The 22,766-nt window shown below is 45.2% G+C and overlaps 1 protein-coding gene across 1 annotated transcript; it reads right to left on the bottom strand.

The window, feature by feature from the left end:
* Nucleotides 1–1,009: 1,009 nt before the first annotated feature.
* On the bottom strand, nucleotides 1,010–17,603 carry LOC140119535 (interferon alpha/beta receptor 1-like). Its single transcript, XM_072138680.1, has 9 exons — nucleotides 17,461–17,603; nucleotides 10,136–10,254; nucleotides 9,654–9,801; nucleotides 8,588–8,693; nucleotides 5,585–5,772; nucleotides 5,053–5,213; nucleotides 4,482–4,623; nucleotides 3,919–4,073; nucleotides 1,010–3,409 (listed from the first exon to the last, which is right to left on the bottom strand). The coding sequence occupies exons 1-9, from the start codon at nucleotides 17,543–17,545 to the stop codon at nucleotides 3,215–3,217; spliced, it is 1,299 nt and encodes a 432-aa protein (XP_071994781.1). The 5' UTR covers nucleotides 17,546–17,603; the 3' UTR covers nucleotides 1,010–3,214.
* Nucleotides 17,604–22,766: the final 5,163 nt, after the last annotated feature.

Genomic DNA, 22,766 nt, shown 5'->3' on the forward strand with positions numbered 1-22,766 from the left:
CATAGGGCAAAGTCACCCACTTGGAAGCACAGCTCCATTGTGGCTTCCCAGAAGTCCATGGGATCTTGGGTCAGATGGTACACACCAGGTAGGCCACCTGGTTCAGGTTGTGCTCCATGTCACTCTGCTGATCAGTGACTGGAGGCTCAAGCTGCTATTAAAGGATATAGAGGTGATCCAGAACCCCCACCCCCACCACCACCACCACCACCCTCCGTGAGCAGTCGTGGCAGTAGTGCATGAGTTCATGGGCTCCCCCCATTTAGTCTTTGAGGATCAGTAATGGCAAACATGAGCCCCCACTGTCCATATAAAAGAAGGGACTGCAGGTCCAGCAACTTGGCCACTCGCTACACGTTCAGCTTATGAGCTGTTGGATGGGTGCAAGCAATCACCTTCATCAGGACCGGTAGATGATGGGACAGAAGTAAAATCTTCCACTTGGTCAAACTTTTCCAAAGGCTCGTAACGAATCCCAGTTCATCAAGACCAATTCTCTCATCTCTAGTGCTTAGCGTCCAGTGTATTTTACCACGCTGACCATTATTGGGTTACTTACTCTTAGGCCACGTGCACATGACCGTATGGGGACCGGTGATATGGCAGCACAATTTGCTGCCACATCACAGCCCCCATTGAGGTCTTTGGTACTCAGTCACCATGTGGTCATGACCGAGCTAGGCGGCCGCCGTGCCGAATATAGGACATACCCCATAGCTTTGGCGGCTGCTTGCATTTCTATGGAGAAGGGAGGGGTGAGGAGTGCTCATTCCTCCTCCCACCCGGATTGTGTGCATGAGCCCTTACACTGCGTTTACAAGTTAGATGCCGCAATTGTCCACTCCTCCCCCCCCCCCCCCAGAATACTCTGAGGAATAGCCCTTTTTTTGCCCCCCATAAAAATGAAATCTAATTAGAGATGAAAGCTCGTCCTGCAAAAAAAAAAAAAAAAAAATTATATTATATATAATTTTATATATATCCCTTAATATTTCAGAAATACAGAAAACATGGTAAAGAAATTTTATTTTCAAAAAGGATTTTTTTTTGAGGCAATGATATAATAAAACAATATCTGTATACAATTGGTATCCCCGTGAACTTATTGCGCTAAATGACATCAGGGAGGAGTCGTGTGGAACGCACGGCTGTGAAAAAAAGAAGGAAGTTTTTAACAAAATGGTGCAAACTGCATCATCCCTTAAATTCCACTGCATTTAGATTTTTTTTTTTTTTCAGGATTCTTTATAGATTGCCTTTCCTAGTGGCACCATGTAATAATTTAGTACAATGTATCCCACAGAAAACAAGCCCTATAAAACTGAAAATAAATAAGTGTAATTAAAAATGTATTTAAAAAATGGCTCTTGGGAGGCCAAAAAAAAAAAAAAAATTGGCGATCTGAAAGTGGGAAGGGAATAAAGAGATGCAGCATTAAGGGGTTAATGAGAAACAGCAATACAGCGACACATTTACTATCATCCTACGAGATGAAGCTTCTGCCTCCTGCTTTTAAGAGCTGACAGGGAGAAACTCATTACAAGCAGGAGGCAGCCGGAAACTACTACATAGCCGAGGCCAGAGATTGGCTACAATCCTCTGCCAAAATTCAGCAACATGTTTAGATCTTTTCTACATAAAACACTGACTGCGCTTTCTATCTCTCCATCACTGGATAGTGGTCACCTGATACAGGAGGTAAGTGACCACTAGGCCACCACGACTTACAGAATGAAATAATTCCTATGTACTGAGTGGTTTATTGTCATTTATCCTATAGCCCTGCACATTACATTATATTCTGTTCTACGTGAAAGGCGACTTCCACCATTTATGGCTTCGCAGAAGACTGCTAGTCTGGACCAATAGTGCAACAGCAACAACCCCATTTAAAAGGGAATCTGTCAGCAGCTTTCACCATGCAATATTGCTGCCTTCCTCCTTTTATTAAAAAACCATTGTGGGGGCTTTAGACCCCCAGCAATAACATGAAGCCAATTTAAGCAACACATAATATCAATAAAAGTATAATAAATATATTTAACACACTCTTATAAAGAGTAACCGGGTGACACTGAACAGTGTAATACAGAGAAGACTCCTCTGGTAAAGTGAAATTCCATCCTTTTACACCAATGCAAGAGCAAACGTTATAGGAAATCTACCATCACTATCCATCCTGATAAGCCCGGGACATTACTCCTAGATCCAGGCACCGGGACTGTGGGATCTTCTTATATTGGTTATCCATGTTCTCCTTCCTTCTAATATCAACTTTTAAAATTATGCTAGAAGGGCTTATTACCAGAACCCCCCTGTGTTGTAGCTTCACAAACTGTTACACTGACTTCCCTTCCCCCTATGCATGCTGTTATCTCATATAGTGGGAGGAGAAAAGTGTTCTTGCACAGTGTAACAGCTTATGAAGAGACAGCACAGAGGGGCTCTGGTAACATGCCCTTCTGGCTTATTATCAGAATATTAAATGTTGATTTTAGAAGGCAGGAGGACAAATATAAGAAGATAACACAGTAACAGTGCCTGAATCTATGAGTAAGTAAGTGATCCCGGTTTATCAGGATGGATTTATGACTTGATATCCTTTAAAGGGTGTCCAAGATTTGGATAATGACGGCATATCCACCGACCCCCAGAGATCAGACACTTCTCTCCTATCCTATGATTATGGCATAAGCATCTGTACTGTACAGCTCCCTCTAGTGGTGGCAGGAATAAGCCTTTTAACACTAGTTGCAGCTGCGTAACAGAAAATGCTTAAAATTTTTTTTAAAAAGTTATAAAATATATTATAAAACTAAATCAGCATTGAATTTTGAAACAATATACAACATGATAGAGGACGATTGTTCATGGGATACGCTCGGCAATGAATCCAGGGCTTGTTTCTTGGTCAGTGACAGCTGCATATAGACCTCTCGCAGCACAGTATCCTGATGGGCAATCTGCACTGTCAGCGTATCTGTGGTCATTTGCCCCACTGTGCCCGTGTACGTGACGGACATGTTGGCACGTGCAGTCTATGCTTGTATCCTCAGGGGTAGCACATGGTGCTGGTATGTGGTCCACAGCCAGAGAGGGCCCAACCCTAAGGGACTCCATCCTATGCATCACGGCCAGAACCCGACCAGTGCCATCCATCCCTAGGGAAGGCCACAAGGGTTGTGACTAACCCAATACGAGGATATTACTAGGTTTATGTAACCACCTCCCCTGTGTTTGGACCCTCATTAGAATAGTTCCCAGAATCCTGGCTGTTGCCCTGAGATGCATTATTGTAACTAATTTGCCCCGAATCTTCACCATACACAATGTAACAGTGGTCCGTGGGCTCTTCTTCCCGTACCAAAAAGGAATGCTGGATACAATCCAAGGAAGAGTCTCTGAAACCCTGCAACAAAGAAAAAAAGAACATTTTTACCACATTTTAAAGGGGCATCAACATCACCATAATCACCATATACATTTATGGTTTTCCATTGCATGGACCAAGATTAACAGGCCTCACCTATAAAAGATCTATGATTGGGGGTCCCCCGAGCCCCTGCGTTGGGGCTACACATCATATGTTGTTCTTGAAGCAATTTTCTTATTAAAACCATTAAATCTAGAATCACAGTTTGTTACAGTATGTCCCTTTTGTAACAAGCCGTGCTCCTACAACAGCGGTGCAGTGACTTCTGAGGGATAAGTCACAAGGTGGTTCGAGGGGGGTGGGGGAGTTGCAGTGATCTGGTCGCATGATTCGAGACCAGACCATGGCCCTTATAGACCTTTATGGCTCCCGGTCATGGTTCGGTGATGCCCTGTGGAGGACACCTCCTCCCGGCCCTGTGCTCGCTTGGGATCCGGTCGGGGCGAGCACACGACCTTCTGAAAGCGCCTTATTCAGTTACTTACCTTCTCAATGCTTGAAGGCAATTTGCTGGATGGGAAGAAGATATGCTTTATGTAACGCTTTAAGGGGCAGAGGCAAATGTAAAGAACGACCGATATCACAACTATCGCCAAAAAGGAGAATCCTATTATCCACGCCACCAGATAGGACCTGGGATCTAGAATGAAAAAGCGGGAGGTGGTAGGAAATCCGGGAACGACAGACATAATGGAGGCATTTATAATAGACCCAATCCCCACCAATTCTCTGGCTTTTTTCTGTCCCGTGTGACGGAGAGCTGGGCATGCACGGCCAGCCAAATTTCCGATAGTCTCTGTTGGAAGGATCAGTAAAATCTCTGCATTGTCAGACCTTGTCTAAACCGGTCCAACCTGGTGACGATCCGGGACCCTGTGCAAATTTTGTATGTACTACTCTCTATGGGGTCTCCAGACCGCTGACCTCAAGCCCTGGTGTCTTTCCAATCCTCTGGCCCAATCCATTATCTAACCGCCTGCCTGTTATCCATCTTCCCATCCATGTATGTATCTGTATGTGCACAGACCATAATCTTACATGTACACACCTGATGTGATGCAGTATTCCTCGCCGTACAGGCTGCTCCTGTTACTGTCCCTACACTTCATCTTTGCTTTTGCACAATAAGTTGTTGAGTCTTCCAGGGACTCGATCCTAAAAAATGGTTGAATTTCTTCTTGGACCATTACCTATAATACAAGAGAAAATATAAAGCACCGGTCAGACATTCAACAAGCCCCGTACAGAACTTACATGTCCTGCATCCACTTCTCCTAACAAACCTAAGAAATCCTTCTCCGGCCTCGTACTGCACATTAGATGCAGTTACTGAGCTCTTACAGGACGAGAAACAGAAAGTCAAGCCTGCGCGTCTCCGGAAGCGGAACAGGAGCTTCATGGAAGAGGGGGGGGGGGGGGGGGGAGACTTTGTTGCTCGACAATCGTTAAGGAGGGGGAAATGGGGCCTCTGCTGCTGGATATTCAATCATTAAGGGGGCTCTGCTACTGTAGATTTTAATAATGTTTTTTCACAGTAAATTTGTGGTAAAATTAGGTACCTCGGGCTTATGCTCAGGTCGCATTCTAATACAGTACATAAGGTAAATGCATCTACTAACCTCTGCATCGTGCGTTGAATTGACCCAATATTCCAGATGGGTCACCCAAACACATCCGTCATATAGATCGGGATACTTGAACCATTCGGGAGCGCTCACATTGACGAACAATTCATTGCTTTCTAAACGCATCTTCACATCTTTAGGAGGAGAAATAATAGCTGTAGAAATAAACAAAAAAAATTAAATATGAATAATGCAAGTCGACCACTTTTATTAAATTATTACCAATCATAAATCAGTCATCCGGTTTTTTTTGTTTGTTTTTTTTACAGTGTAAAGTCAGACTTTATCATCGTGCTAGATCCGGTGATGGCCGACTCTGCAGATTACAATATTTCAATAGAAATCACAACCTGCAGGAAGTTACTGCAAGTGTCCGAGATCACATGTAGCAGACGCTATTTACGCCATTCCGTGGGTAGGAGGACGTCTAACCCTCATGAGAGGCTGCGTTCTGCGCCCTGCATGTCACAGGCACCCGACATTCACCATCCATGTCCTGTATACAAGGGGGAGGACGGTCACTTACTATCTTGGAATGGGCTGAACTGTATAGCACTGGAGCTCTTCTTCTTCTCCTCTCTTCGGCCGTCATACACAGAGACGCGGAGGATGTGCTTTCCTCTAAAAGACAATCCCGAGCTGTCACACTGAGGAGTTGTTATATTTTCACATCCCGGTATTCTGGTGCATTGTGTCTTGCTGTGCAAATTATGGCTGAAAACAAACAGGTCTGGTATTAGCCGTTCATCATTACTCACACAGAGCTGCTCTTACTCAAAGAGGGAATGAAAGAGGCGTCTTACTTTCTAAAATTCCCTCTTATGTGAAATCTCAACTGTTTACCTATAACAAAAATATAAAATCTCCTCCAAAGTTATGTGATAATGAGAAGATAAACCAAACACACAGAAGTCGTGGGGTGTGGCCGTCGGACAACCAGACTGATTTGGACTGAGCGCAGAATTTAATATACAAATTGTGTCGTGAAACAAAGCGCTTACATGCACCGGGAAGAAGAAGGTGAACTCAGCGGGGAAGCCACACATGCAGGATATCGGGCGCACAATCTTAGAGAATCGCGCCGGACAACGCACAGCGGGGATCGCAACAGGACCAGGTAAGTAAATGTGCCCCATTGTTTTTAGATACTACAGAACCCAAGGTAAGGGTGTTTGAAGTGACTCTCCTCCTCTAAAATTTGCTCATCTCAGATTAAAAAAAAAAAATTAAAAATTATATATTACTATTGTCAGCTCATCTTTACAGGGAATTCTAGAAAGGATATCTCATTCCCTAGCAGGGGGCTGGTAATTTAAGGGGATAAAATTTGGCTACTGTTCTTTTAAGGGGTTTTCCCACTAACTGAATTTAGGCCCTATCCATGGGATAGGGCCTAACTTGCTGATCAGTGGGGGTCTCAGTGCTGAGACCCTCACAGATCGCGAAAACAAGGGGTCCTACGGACCCTCGTCGCTCCATCAGACTAATGGAGCAGACGGCCGTGCGTGACCGTTCTGCTCCAATAATGGAGCTGATGGAAATTGGTGAGCGCTGCGCTCACTGATCTCCGTCAGCTCCATAGAGCAACGGTCATGAGCAGCAGTCTGCTCCATTAGTCTAACGGAGCCGCGAGGGGTCCGGTTTTCTGATCAGCAACTTAGGCCCTATCCTGTGGATGGCCTAGAACCACTTTTGGTATTTCCCCTGTAAACAGCAATGGGCGCACTGAGCGATACGTTTCAGCACCGCTCCGTACACAGGGAAAAGATAGGACATGCTCTTACCCTCCCAGTGTTGCGGCGCCGTGCGCAATGGATCGCTATGGAGAGGGGATTGGGTCACCCCTCCTCCTCTCCATCGTGGCGAAGTGTGCCCGCCCAGCCATAGCCATGGGGGCACACGTCAGTGTGCATGTAGCCTTTATGCATTTTTTTTTTTTTTTTTAACAATTTTGCAACATTTGGATTTTTTTTGCCCACTTCCCCGTACACAGCATGAAATATTATATACGGTCAGCAGGAAGTGTCATTTGTTACACAGAAAACAAGACTTAACGCGGCTCTTTACATGGAAAAATTAAGTTAGAGATTTTTGAAGTCGGAGAATGAAAAATGGAAACAAAAACTAAAAGGGGCCCAGTCATTAAGAGGTTAACTATTAAATATTCTCTGATGCCCTCTGGTGCCAAGCCTGGTAGCAAACACATTTTCATACAACATCCCTGTGCTGCCATCTAGTGCTCTGTGTGTGAATCACAGCCCACCTTTTTATACTACCACTGAAATTAGGAAACCTCCCGAAAATAAGACAGAGCAATTTTTTTTTCAAGCTTAGAAATATCCAAGGCCTCCCCTGAAAATAAAACTTTCATAAATCCAAGGATTGGTAAATGCACCAGAAATTGTTGTACATGGAAGTAGAGAAGAATTTACGTTTATTGACCTGGCGCCTCATTAGGAGCAAAAATTAAATATAGGACCTCGTCTTATATTCGTAGGAAGCCCGGTGGCAGATTTTCCCCTTCCTATACAGGCAGTCCCCGGGTTACATACAAGATAGGTTCTGCAGGTTTGTTCTTAAATTGAGTTTGTATGCAAGTCGGAACTGTATATTTTATCATTGTAACCCCAGTCAAAAAATTTTTGGTCTCTGTGACAATTGGATTTTAAAAATGTTGGATTGCCATAAGAACCAGGAGTAACACTAAATCTTCATTACAGACGCCTGTGATAACTGTTACAGCTGATTATTGTAGCCTAGGACTAAAGTACAATAAATTACCAATATCCAGAGGTCCGTTTGTAACTAGGGGTCGTCTGTAAGTCAGGTGTTCTTAAGTAGGGGACCACCTGTATTTATGTATTTATCTGTTTTGCAGGGTTTTCATGCACAGAAATGTTTAGTCAGTGATCAGTTTTGGGTTTACAGTCTATACTGGGTTTCCCTTCTAATTGATCCGGTGGATATGGGTTGTAGGTTCACATGTATAACCTCTTATGTATTACCGGCTATAGCCGGGCGGGCATACGTCCAGCGCCATGGAGAGAAGGAGGGGTGACCCCTCTACATAGAAATGCACGGCATACGGGGAAAGACAGGATGTGTCCACAAGCTTGCAGCCGTACATATGTCCCCCATACGTTCGTCTGAATGCGGCCTTACACTGCGAGCGTCGATTAGACCAGGTCAGGCAGCGCAGGGCCCACCTCTCTATTACTAGGAAATCGGAGTGTTCTTCTAAGGAGAGCAGTTATAGGGGATGCAGGCAATGGTCCTGTGGACAGGTATGTGTTATCCGCAGGTGAGCTCCACTTACGCACCAATGACTCAAGTAGAGGCAGGAACAGGACCTGCTCCATCTTTGGCGTCTCAGGCAGTCGGCTCACGCATGGCCATGTGCATGAGCTTACAGCAGTGAATTAGAGCGTCTGATAGCGGTGGAATAAAAAAATTCTATGTCATGTGCAGGGGCCCTAACACGTGACCATGGCGGATCCTCGCCGATGAGATAAGTCTTACGAGCACTTACCAGCTATCCACAGAAAACGTTGCATCTGGAGAGCGCTCAAAGTCCCAGTCCCACCTCAGCAGGTACATCAGGTCCAGTGCGTCCATCCGCACATTATACGGGGGTGCTGAAAAACATCAGAAAGACAACTTTGTATACAACTACTTATTAACCCCTCGCCGCCAAGGACCTCTTTTCATTTTGCGTTTTAGTTTTCTGTTACCGTCCTTTCAAAACCCATACCTGGAGGTCCTGCTCTTTGTCTCTACAGGGCAGTATCGAACGTGGTGATTGGGTCAGGTGGTCAAGAGCCCCCTAGAAGGCTGGGGCCCCAGGTGTCCATCCTAACCGCCTATATTATAATCCACTACTGTGCCTAGTGCTGGGGTTTAATATCCGTTATTATTGACACGTGGTAGAATTTTTAGAAAAACAAAACACATTTTCGCTGGGGCGCATCAAAAAGAAATTTACAGTCAAAATCCATCCTGATAAACCAGGGACATTACTCATAGATCCAGGCACTGGGACTGTGGTGCTTCTTATATCTGTTATCCATGGCCTCCTTCCTTCTAAAAAGCCTATTAATATAAAATTTTAAAAAATTTATTAAATTATCCTAATGAGCCAGAATAGCTCTGTGTGGTGTTACCAGAGCTCCTCCATGCTTTTGTTTTACAGGTTGTTACACTGTGCAATTTCCCCTCCCACTGTGTGAAATTATAGCAGACAGAGGGAGAGGGGAAGTGCTGAGGGAGCAGGGGGAGAGTAGACAGTGTAACAGCCTGTGAGGCAACAACGTGGAGGAGCCCTTCTGGCTCATTAGCTTAATTTAAAGTTGATTTTTGGAAGGAAGGAGGCCATGGATAACACATATAAGAAGATATCACAGTCACAGTGCCGGGGTCTATGAGTAATGTTTATCATGATGGATTGTGATGGTAGATTTCGTTTAATGTAAGACTATCCATGACGTTCAGGTGCCTTGACAGGTTAACATATTTTAACACCTAAAAATCCAGTATGTAAGAATTTGCCTCTGTGCAGTTACACAATTTCCCCAGTACATGGTGTGGCAGGGGATTACCTTTAGGGGGCGCTGTGAAGCACTGTTCTGGGCTGAATGGTTTCACCATCATAGTGTCGTATACACCGACCTTCACACAATACGTCTCACCGGGAAGGAGCTCGAGGGGGGGAATTATATAATTGGTCGACCACATCACTTCAGATACCTGCATGAACAAAGAAAGAGTTAAACAACACATCGTATCATCATATAGAACATGGTCCAATCCAGACTGTCAGGGGTGGCCAGGTCTGGGCTGGGCCACGCGGTTCCCAAAATTTCCCTAGAGGTGAATGAGAGTTAGAGAAAACGAGAGCCACAACATTTACGTAAAATGTCACCGCTGCCTGTAGTTATAATATTAGGGATCTTTCAGGAATTCTGCAATAGCCCAGGGGGTCAGCGCTGGGTCAGGTCTTCATTAAGAACTTAAAAATGAAGTATTGGACGTGCTAATAATATTCCATACTTCAGTACAGGTTATGCACTGCGCCACTTACCTCCTCAGCGGAGCCATTTTTTCGAAGAACGACTTTATGCATTTGCTCGGAGGATGTGATCTGCACCATCACCAATCCATCGCTGAACCGGACACGGACATCGGGCGGAGACTCCGTCTCTGATGGAATAAGATACAACACGAGAGGTCAGATTATAGTACGTGCAGACCAGTGCTATAGCGCGGTACAACACCTTAGTATCATCACTGGGAAGGTCCCAGGGGTCAGAAGAAAGTCCCACAAAATAAATATAAAAAAATATATATATTGGATACAAAACAGATTTCACTCCACACACTCCAGCTGGTCCGGTAGATGCGCTATACGTTGGGCTACCATTGAATATTAGCGCTCACCAATGAGGTTACCTGAACGGGCCATTACATCCCAGCTCAGACAGCCCAGCCCCACCGCAGCACCGCCACAGCCCAGCCCCACCGCTGCACCGCCACAGCCCAGCCCCACCGCTGCACCGCCACAGCCCAGCCCCACCGCTGCAACGCCACAGCCCAGCCCCACCGCTGCAACGCCACAGCCCAGCCCCACCGCTGCAACGCCACAGCCCAGCCCCACCGCTGCAACGCCACAGCCCAGCCCCACCGCAGCAACGCCACAGCCCAGCCCCACCGCAGCAACGCCACAGCCCAGCCCCACCGCAGCAACGCCACAGCCCAGCCCCACCGCAGCAACGCCACAGCCCAGCCCCACCGCAGCAACGCCACAGCCCAGCCCCACCGCAGCACCGCCACAGCCCAGCCCCACCGCAGCACCGCCACAGCCCAGCCCCACCGCTGCAACGCCACAGCCCAGCCCCACCGCAGCACCGCCACAGCCCAGCCCCACCGCTGCAACGCCACAGCCCAGCCCCACCGCTGCAACGCCACAGCCCAGCCCCACCGCTGCAACGCCACAGCCCAGCCCCACCGCTGCAACGCCACAGCCCAGCCCCACCGCTGCAACGCCACAGCCCAGCCCCACCGCTGCAACGCCACAGCCCAGCCCCACCGCTGCAACGCCACAGCCCAGCCCCACCGCTGCAACGCCACAGCCCAGCCCCACCGCTGCAACGCCACAGCCCAGCCCCACCGCTGCAACGCCACAGCCCAGCCCCACCGCTGCAACGCCACAGCCCAGCCCCACCGCTGCAACGCCACAGCCCAGCCCCACCGCTGCAACGCCACAGCCCAGCCCCACCGCTGCAACGCCACAGCCCAGCCCCACCGCTGCAACGCCACAGCCCAGCCCCACCGCTGCAACGCCACAGCCCAGCCCCACCGCTGCAACGCCACAGCCCAGCCCCACCGCTGCAACGCCACAGCCCAGCCCCACCGCTGCAACGCCACAGCCCAGCCCCACCGCTGCAACGCCACAGCCCAGCCCCATACAGACCAGCCTGCGTCATCCCTGCACAACCCCTCTTTTCCATGGGTTTTTACTCTGTGTAGCGTATGAATTATAATATTTTGTTATTAAATATGAAATGTAATCAAGCAAGTTATCTGCTGATGTGGGATGCCCAAACACTTGTTGCAGCTGTGCACCTGGACCAATCGACTTCCATATCCCAGCCCTAAATTGGACACGTCTGCCCACTTTTGTGTGCGTTTTTTCATGAAATAGACTTTATATTTTCGAACTGAAAAACCTTTCCAAAATTGCTGGGAAGGCTTCAGAAAAATAGGGACTGTACATATTATCAACATAACCTGCGGCACCCCCGCCAATGAGCTGCTCCCAGCAGGCGTCAGCACCAGAACAATACGGAGCATGGAATAAGAAGCAGGAGGTTCTGGACACTGCTTGGTCGCCGGGTCGAGGTACAGAAGTCCAGTTTCCTGTCATTTTGCTTTCAAACACAACACAAGAGTTCATGTGCACCCAAAAAATTTTTATGGCTGATCATATAAAGGGTGGGGCCAGACACTGCCGCAAACGCAGACAAAGAAAATGTACTTCCAAAACAACAAAAACCTGTTTTGGGGTTTTTTTTTTTAAGAAGAAGAAGAATACAACAACTGTTCTGTCTACACAGCAAAAGAGGAAAAAACGGAAACTTACAGGAGGGAAACTCCACTCACATGAAATTGAGTCATTGCTCTGGCACAGACTCCTTAAAGGGGCACCTCCTGTATTCAAATGCAAAGTGCCTGTTTATGGAGGCTTGATAAAGGCGATGCAAAAAAAAAAAAAAATAATAATAATAATAATAATAAAAACAGTGCTAATTATTCTAATTTGTTAGATAAAATATACATTGAACGGGTAAACACCTTCTACATTTAGAAAACTACAATATTTTTATTGTTTTGTAAATTGCGTTCACAAGGGGCACCGGACACGGTCTATTTAGAACTCTGGAATATTGAGGGTTTTCTTTGGTTTGATTGTACATTTTTGGGTTAAATATTATCCATTGAAGAAAACATGTTTTTACTCCATTTTCCTAAAAACAAACACAGTGTAATCCCCTGGTACATAGCGATGTCATGTATGTGTGCATTGTGTAACGTATGACATTGCTTTACCAAAGATTCTACTTTAGTCTTAAATTTATACGTTTTCGCGGCTTTTTGTCTTAAGGCACAGTCTCTGTACTGTATGTGGGCGATAATCATCAAGTACAAAAATTTTGGAAACCTGCAATAGTAGATAGTGCTTCACCCCAAATGTGAGAGGGAGCGATATCAGAAGTCATTCTTCCCCACTGCGATCAGGCTTTTCACCCCGTAGGTAACCTAAGCCCCCCACCCCCACCCCCACCCCACCTAACTAGTCCCTGAAGGTCCCATCCACAGACTGAATATCAAACTGCCAATCATTGCGTGTCTTTTTTTTTTTTTGTCTTGTAATGGAAAACCAAAATGGAGTTGAAGATACAACACGTCTGCTCTTGAGATAAAAGACAGTTCATGTAACCTGATTTCAACTGTGAATGAGCCCAAATCAACATATTTTGATCCTCATTATATTTGACATTTTTATTCTCATTAAGTTTGACATGTTCTTATCCTTATTTGGCACAGGCATTACACACCTGCCGGGATGCGCCTATCTCCTGGGATGCTTTCCAATGAAAACTGGTCACTTTCATAGGAAACTATACCATTAGGAGAATAATGAGAGAAGACATGTGCATACATATGTTTTTCCATATAGTTTGGTGACGCACAGACTTGGGGTATAAAACTTCTGTACTATCACCTAGCGGTGGGATTTGAGAGAATTGAGAGCTAGCTATTGCCTGATGCTATACTGCTTGGGTACTTGTGGGACGCCTCAAGACCCGAGTCTACCCGTCATTACCTGTCATTCTACTGCTTGGTGATAGTCCGTGAAGACCCCGACCTGCCGGAAGGTCATCAATGATGCTGGACAGAGTTGTAAGTTGATAAGCCCGTGAAAATTTTGTGTGCCGGAGCTCATCAATGAAAGTTGACAGTGTTGTGAGCATAATATTTGGATATTTACCTCTTTATATACTTTTGTATTACAATAAACCTTTTAAATATTGTTGACTGTGTCATTTTTCTTATTCTATAACACGAAATCCAAAGAACCTGTCACTCTTTGTAATACATGGGTGTTTTCCCGCTGATCGCTGCCGGCAAAGTTTCCGGCGGCATCAAAAGGCCCCCATCTTTTAGGTATCGCCGCGTCCGAAAATGCCCGATCTATCAAAATATGATAACGGTTTTTCACTGCTTTTAATCCCGGAACGGAAAATCGGCACAAATGCGTTTTTTTTTACCAATTTCACTGCATTTGGAATTTTTTTTCCCGCTTCCCAGTACACGGCATGGAATATTCAATACCATCTCTATGAAGTGCAATTTGTTACGCAGAAAATAAGCCGTCACACAGCTCTGTACATGGAAAAATAAAAAAAGTTATGGATTTTTGATCATGGGGAGTGAAAAATGAAAATGAAAAAACAAAAAAGGGCCAGGTCCTGAAAGGGTTAAGAAACTAGTCTTCGTGGGAGGAATCCCCCTTTAAGGGTATGACCAGACACTGCAGCCAAGGAAAATGTACTTTGAAAACAACAAAAACTAGTTTTTTTTTGTTTTCAGAAGAAGAATACAACAACTGTTCTGTCTACGCAGCAAAAGTGGTGAAGAAAACGGAAACTTACAGGAGGGAAACTCACACCAAACAGATCTGTGCCAGAGCTATGACTCAAAGACCAGAGACGCCTTAAAGGGGCACCTCATGTATTATGTATCAAGTATTCTGGGAACTTTATAAAGGGGAATACAAAAAAAATAAATAAAAACAATGCAAATTTTTTTAAATTTATTACATAAAAATACCTTGAAGGGGTCCTTTACAACTGCTAGGACCCATAGAGAACTCAATATTGGGCGCCCATATGTGCCTCACAATGGTGATCTCTGGCAGTACAGCGGAAGTGGATTGAGAGGTGGTCACACTTATGCACCACTGCTCGGTTTCATTCAGCGAAGCCAACGTAGTACATCCTGGCTTTCATCGCGCATCCTGCACTAGTCTGGTGCAAAAAATCTGAGAGGTACTACATCGGCTTCATCGAAAAGCACCATCCAAGCGCGGCTCATCTGCCCCATCTCTAGGCAAGTATAAAATGTTTGGATTATTTATATTACACCCCTGGATAAAGATGATACAGGGTGATTTGGGACAGTAAACCAACAGTCCATAAGGTGTCCCCCCGACAGGTTCATTTAACTCAACGTTAAGCTTTTCATGAACTCAGGGTTTTGGTTTTTTTTGCTTCATTTAGAAAACTAAAATATTTTTATTGTTTTGTCCACTGTAAAGTAGAGGGGGGGGATTTGCGTTTTTCCCCTTTGCTTTAAGGTGTTTTCTTCAATGGATAATATTTAACCCAAAATTACATTGTGTAATCCTCTGGTACATAGCGATGTCATGTATGTGTACATTGTGTAACGCATGGCGTAAACTTTACCGTAGCCGACAACCAAGATTCTACTTTAGTTTTGGATTTATTTCCTGACGTGGCTTTTTGGCTTGGGCGCAGTCTCTGTACTGTATGTGGATGATAACGAAGTAGGAAAATTTAGTAAACCTGCAATAGTAGATAGCGGTGCGGTAGACCAGAATAAATACATTGGGCGCGGCCAATTCATATTTGGTATGAAATATTAAATTCCTGGGCACCCGACACCAATGCAAAACAGGGATGACCAAAATTGAACATTAAGGATATCACAGGAATCCTTAAAAGGAAAGCTACCATCAAAGTCCATCATGATAAACCAGGGGCACTGTGGTAAACTTCTTATATTTGCTATCCATGGCCTCCTTCTTTCTAAAATCAACTTTTATAATTATGCCAATGAGCCTTTGGGGAAGTTACCAAAGCCCTTTCATGCTGTAGCTTCACAGGCTGCTACCCTGTGTTAGATTACAGCAGGTGGGTGGGGGAGGGGAGAGACAGTAACAGTCTGTAAAGCTACAGCGTTACAGATTTTAGAAGGCAGGAGGCCATGGCATGCATGACCTTAACAACCCCAATGAAAATAATTCAGTAATTAAACCATGTAAAGTCCCATGTACCCCGAAAAGGTCCTGCTAAAAACTGGAAATGTTTGTCATCAAATATTGGTTAGTATTCACACCTCGCCCACACGGCGGCCTACATCCTCCTTACTATGGAAAATCTGTGCGTCTGTGTTTTCTCACAGCTCTCTCCAGTGCAGGGGATGATGTGCTGACGAAACTGCACACGACCACCAACTTTACTGTCAGAGGTCGCACTAAGAAAAGTAATAATCCTCCTCTCACCATTTTTGAGATTGTGAAATTTTCAGTAATACAAATAACTCCTAGATGTATATATAGTGTTGATAGACAGATATTTATGCAAGGAAATCATTACACCCTTGTTTTCTATGCTTAAAGGACATTCACCACCAAGACTGTATGCAAATGAGCCTGAGGGGCTCCAGGCTCCATTAACACCTATGTAGCCTGGAGCCCGTCAGGCTCATTTGCATACAGTCCTTCATACACTGTGTACAGAAGCGCACACTGCCATATGGACCAGCAGAGCTACAGAAGGTCATGTGACCACAGGTCTGTGATCGGGTCACGGGAGCTTCCATCAGCCTGTAAGCGACAGCAGCAAAAAGAAGGGAAGAGGCTGCAGCTTGTGGCCCGAAAGAGGGAAAGGCGATAATAGATCCGCATCTTTTGAAGAATATCTGCCTGTACAATCGTCTATGATGCTTGTACAGGCATTAACGCGACTCTCTGTTTACAATTATACATTTGTATAATTTTTGGCACCTTTATTTGTAAACATTACAGAAAAATGTATCATGAAATTTCATAAATACAAAAATAGAAAATATAAGGGGAAAATAAAACACACACGGGCAGGCATGTATCAAGATATATATTATGCAACAACCTCACAACAGTTAAAGGGGTTGTCCAGACACATCAAGTATTTTCCCATCTGCATGATAGGGGATAACGTACTCTTTGGTGGGTTTTCAGTGGTGGGACAACCACCCCACACCCGGATCACGGGAACAGGGGTCGTTGTATTCCCAAATGAATGGAGTAACTGGTCGCATACTCATCATTATGGCACTAGATTGTCTATGCGATAGACAGTAAAACGGATCGGAACCGCACATGTCTGAGATATGCTCACATTCATTTGGTGTACAAAGGACCCCCTTACTTATGATTCATAGGGGTCCCACCACTGGGACCCCTACCGATCTGCAAGTTATCCCTGATCCTATGACTAGTTTTCAGGGGTGAAAGGTGGCGGATGATCCTGTCAACACAGCCTTCTTTATGGGTGGAGGAGAAAGGCACAAACTAGGGGTCTGAGCCTTTTTCTACTCCAAAGAGGACCCAATACAAGCCCCACATAGAGTCCAGGTTCAGAGGGGGTCACCTAAGGACCCATAATGCGTATACGGTAAAATATTCCATATGACTCATTCAGCCATATAATTTATTAGTCTTTTTCAATATATACATCCACAAAAATACTAACACTATGAAGATTAGTGCAATGAGGTGTTTTTAGATGCATAGAAATATTATAATGTTATTTCACCTCACAAAAGTTCCCTATTAAAAACCCCTGTGATATAGAAGCTTGACACAAGCCATATAGCAACCAATCAGATCGTAGCTTACATTTGTCCACGGCCGATTGAAGAATGTAAGGAGCCTCTTGAATGGTTAATACAGATTGCAGGTTTAGTGGTTTACTATTAATACTACTGTATAGCTGCCACAGGGGGCGCTGTAAGGGATGGGCACAATGCAGCAGATTCACATTTACTCTCACTGTGACTGACCTTCTGACGTGTCTGTCATAACGACCATCCAGGTACCAGGAAGCAGCAGCACTGTGACAAGCCACCCTGCCATGTCGTCCCGCATACTCCTCCGCTCTGTGTTGTGGCTAGCCTTAAAAAATACTCAGACCTCCCATCGCAACTGTCATCCACTTGCCTATCAGAGAGGTGTCTCCAGAATTCTACGTCAGCGGCCATCTTGTTGAAGTCAAAACCTCATTGTGGTGTATGGAGCAGGCTTCAGGAAAATGGCCGCAGAGACGGGGACAACAACGAATTAAGCTGTCCATGACGTCGTCTATTTATACTGGGTTTCTGATTCGTTATGAATGGTTCTGACTCACGTGTTTTGGTACAATTCACACACATCTGTTTTTATACGTCACTGTGGTGACTGCCTCTAGAAATGTGCCAGTGTAGCGGATATGCCCAAATTTGTGCCCATATGAGCACCAAAACAGAGCCCAAAAGACTTGTGGACCAAACAATGATGCCAGTATTCAGAGTAAAGGTTTATCCTATATCTGAACTAGTATCACTTATGCGGAACCAGTGAAACCCAAACCAGTGGCATAGTATAGTCAGTGCCCATAACCGTGCCAAGCACAGAAGCAACTAGCAGTGCCATGAGGGAGAACAATATGAGGAGAGACATTTTTGGGGTGACCGTTCTGCCTTCACCTCAATGATGCAACTTTTTTAGAGTTTAATATATGCCTTTTGTTGGGCACCGAAAATGTGTAATGTCCCGCTGGACGGGTCATTACTAGAGATGACTCCAGCTTGTCTGCTGGTCGTCTGGAGGGAGTTTAGCCAGCTTCCCCATAATACATTTAGGAAGTCTACCTCTTTAATTCTGTAGTTCCTCTAGTTTACATCTTTACATCTGCAATAGTTATCCTGTGCCCCCGCCTCCTGCCAATGCCTAGTATTGAAGGGTTTACATGTAATATTTTGTTATGATAAAACATTTGTCATTTTTCCATGCACAATCCAGGCTGGTCACATTGGTTGGTGCCCTGGAAATCCCCAGAACTGAGAGTTTATAAACGTCACCGCCTCTCCAGCACATTAGAATCCGGCGCACGCACGGGCACGCGCATGGTGCGCCGCGCCCAAGTGCGGTGCGCCGAGTTATAAGTTAATATAACTTATAAAACGGCGATAGGGGCTTTGTTCCCCTAACAAAAATATGCTCTGGCACCAGCTCACCCTGAGCTGGTGCCATGTATATGTGTCTAAACCTACCACTTGTAAGTGGTAGGTTTGCTTTAAAGGAGTATGGAGGCTAAAAGCCATAGATGCTCCACTAGGGAATTCTGGGAAGTATGCAAATACATTTTCCAAGGTGCTAAATGGAAAACAATGCCTCCTTTTGCGACCTTGAAAGGCATCCCCCTTAACCATGCCGCCCAAGCAGCAGAGCCAATCTGGCTACTACTATCCAGCCCTCTAACCATTGGACTGGGGCTGAGATACTCGACAAGTCTCCGGATCCACAGCCAACCAATACACCGCCTTCTATGTGCCTGCAGGAAGGAATGTATACAGCCTGTTACCTGCTGCTTCGTTGGACTGTGTGCCATTAACCCCTTCCCGACGCGCGCCGTACTAGTACGGCGCGCGCCGGGTCCCGGTGCATGGAGAGGGCTCGCGGCCGAGCCCTCTCCATAGCCGGTAAGTCTTTGCTGCATATTGCAGCAAAGGCTTACCGGTAACACCCGCGATCGGTGCTAGCACCGATCGCGGGTGTTTTCACCTCGATCGCCGCCGGCAATGCTGCCGGCGGCTTCAAGGAGATGGCGCCGCATGGGCGCCGCCATCTTGTCGTGGATCGCTGCTCCCCGATGACGTCACGGGGAGCGGCGATCCGTCGCCATGGTAACCTCGGGTGTTCCGAATACCCGAGGCTACTTCGTTTTAACCCATGCATTACAATGTGCTAATTGCACATTGTAATGCATGGGGAGTAAAATCCACATATACAGTGGTATGGCAATATATGATAGGATCGATCAGACTACCTAGGGTTAGAGTACCCTAGGGAGTCTGAAAAATAGTAAAAGTAACAAAAAAAAAAAAAATTATAATAAAAAAACCTAAAAATTCAAATCACCCCCCTTTCCCTAGAACTGATATAAAAATAAATAAACAGTAAAAATCATAAACATATTAGGTATCGCCGCGTCCGAAAATGCCCGATCTATCAAAATATGATGATGTTTTTTCACTACATTTAACCCTGTAACGGAAAATAGCGTCCAAAGTCGAAAATGGCATTTTTTTGCCATTTTGAAAAATATAAAAAAATGACAATTCTTGCGCTAAGCCTCACTACAGCCGGTCCCTGGGAATCCAGTTGCCCTCCACACTGCTGTCAGGTCCCAGTGTGGTAACATTGCACATGCTGATCAAGATAATACAATATACCATTCCCAATATTGAAAATGTTGAGACCCAAAGCCCAGGGGCAAATTAGGACTACTATGGGCCCTGGGATGTATGAATATTATAGCCCCTACAAGTCTGGAATCACTTCCTACATATGGGACTAGAATCAGCTTCTTGGGGAATGGGGGATGTGCCCCTTCTGCTGCTTTCAATCTGTGGTTTCAGGACCCTCGAAGGACCTAAAATGGCTCTTGTGTACACGTGTATTGAGAGCAAAAACAGAAGTAGGAGGATTTCATGGGTGAAGGTCCTTCTCAGTATAAAATTTGTTGGGTGGTTTGGGTGGTCATGGGCTCCTAGAAGGCTTGGGCCCTGGGCTACCGCCTGTTTTATAATCCACTACTGCCAAAACCACATCCGCTGCGTGCCTCAAACCCCAGCACCTTGTGTACATGAATAGTATGTTATCCCCATCAATGTCTTCCAATACTTCTCTTAGTGCCCTCCATAATGTATAATGCCCCAGTCCATTTAAAATCCACCTTGTATGATGTCCCCTTAGGTCTGGCACACTCACCCTACATAATACCCCCCTTCCTGTGACCCCCCCCCAGACTGTATAATGCCCATTACCCATATAGAATCAACCACTTTAAATCCACCCCCCCATTATCTTACCCACCAACTTACAATGGTCCTCCCTATTTACTCCCTCACCCCTCAACTATAATGTTCGGGAGCCTCACAGACATTCCAAAAGATTTATCAAGGTCCAATCAAGGTCCATTTATCAAACTACTTGTGTATTTATGAAGTGTGCCGCAACACTGCACCTAAAGGGTCGTTCCGATGCGGTTCCATACCATGCACCACATCTATGTGGAAAGTCCCAACATAATTGTGCTGCACGCCATTAAACTGATGAGTTCACCAGAAAAAACTGGTGCTATAATACAGTCAGCGGACCACACTATGGGGCATTATACAGCGGTTAGAAGACAATTGGGGCATTACATAATGAATGGACTAAAATAGGAAGAATTATAGAATTGATGGGCTGCAATATGGCACATTATACAGTGGATGGACTACAATAGGGGGCCTCATATACTGGATGGACTACAATAGGGGGCCTCATATAATGGATGGACTACAATAGGGGGCCTCATATAATGGATGGACTACAATAGGGGGCCTCATATAATGGATGGACTACAATAGGGGGCCTCATATAATGGATGGACTACAATAGGGGGCCTCATATAATGGATGGACTACAATAGGGGGCCTCATATAATGGATGGACTACAATAGGGGGCCTCATATAATTGATGGGCTACAATAGGGGGCCTCATATAATGGATGGGCTACAATAGGGGGCCTCATATAATGGATGGGCTACAATAGGGGGCCTCATATAATGGATGGACTACAATAGAGGGCCTCATATAATGGATGGCCTACAATAGGGGGCATCATATAATGGATGGAATACTATAGGGAGCCTCATATAATGGATGGACTACAATAGAGGGCATCATATAAAGGATGGACTACAATAGAGGGCATCATATAATGGATGGAATACTGTAGGGGGCATTATACAGGGAATATGACACATTTTCCAGTGGAGAGGCCACAGAAAGAAGGACATACTGTATATAGAGTCAGATGGATAATGGATGGACTACTATAGGGGCCATCATATAATGGATGGCCTACAATAGGGGGCATCATATAATGGATGGACTACAATAGGGGGCATCATATAATGGATGGACTACTATAGGGGGCATCATATAATGGATGGACTACAATAGGGGGCATCATATAATGGATGGACTACTATAGGGCGCATCATATAATGGATGGACTACAATAGGGGGCATCATATAATGGATGGACTACAATAGGGGGCATCATATAATGGATGGAATACTGTAGGGGGCATTATACAGGGATTAAGATACATTTTACACTGGAGAGGCCACAGAAAGAAGAACATACTGTATAGAGTCAGATGGATAATGGATGGGCTACAATAGGGGGCCTCATATAATGGATGGACTACTATAGGGGGCATCATAATGGATGGAATACTATAGGGGCCATCATATAATGGATGGACTACAATAGGGGGCATCATATAATGGATGGACTACAATAGGGGGCATCATATAATGAATGGAATACTATAGGGGGCCTCATATAATGGATGGACTACAATAGGGGGCCTCATATAATGGATGGACTACTATAGGGGGCATCATATAATGGATGGACTACAATCAGGGGCATCATATAATGGATGGACTACTACAGGGGGCATCATATAATGGATGGACTACAATAGGGGGTCTCATATAATGGATGTACTACAATAGGGGGGCTCATATAATGGATGGACTACTATAGGGGGCATCATATAATGGATGGACTACAATCAGGGGCATCATATAATGGATGGACTACTACAGGGGGCATCATATAATGGAAGGACTACTATAGGGGGCCTCATAAAATGGATCGACTAAAATAGGGGGCGTCATATAAGGGATGACTACAATAGGGGGCATCATATAATGAATACTGTAGGGGGCATTATACAGGGAATATGACACATTGTACAGTGGAGAGGCCACAGAAAGAAGGACATACTGCATATAGAGTCAGATGGATGGACTACAATAGGGGGCATCATATAATGAATGGAATACTATAGGGGGCATCATATAATGGATGGACTACTATAGGGGGCATCATATAATGGATGGACTACTATAGGGGGGCTCATATAATGGATGGACTACTATAGGGGGCATCATATAATGGATGGACTACTATAGGGGGCATCATATAATGGATGGACTACTATAGGGGGCATCATATAATGGATGGACTACTATAGGGGGCAT

The sequence above is a fragment of the Engystomops pustulosus genome, chromosome 2 (genome assembly GCF_040894005.1).
Source record: "Engystomops pustulosus chromosome 2, aEngPut4.maternal, whole genome shotgun sequence".
In the NCBI taxonomy this organism is placed as follows: Eukaryota; Metazoa; Chordata; class Amphibia; order Anura; family Leptodactylidae; genus Engystomops; species Engystomops pustulosus.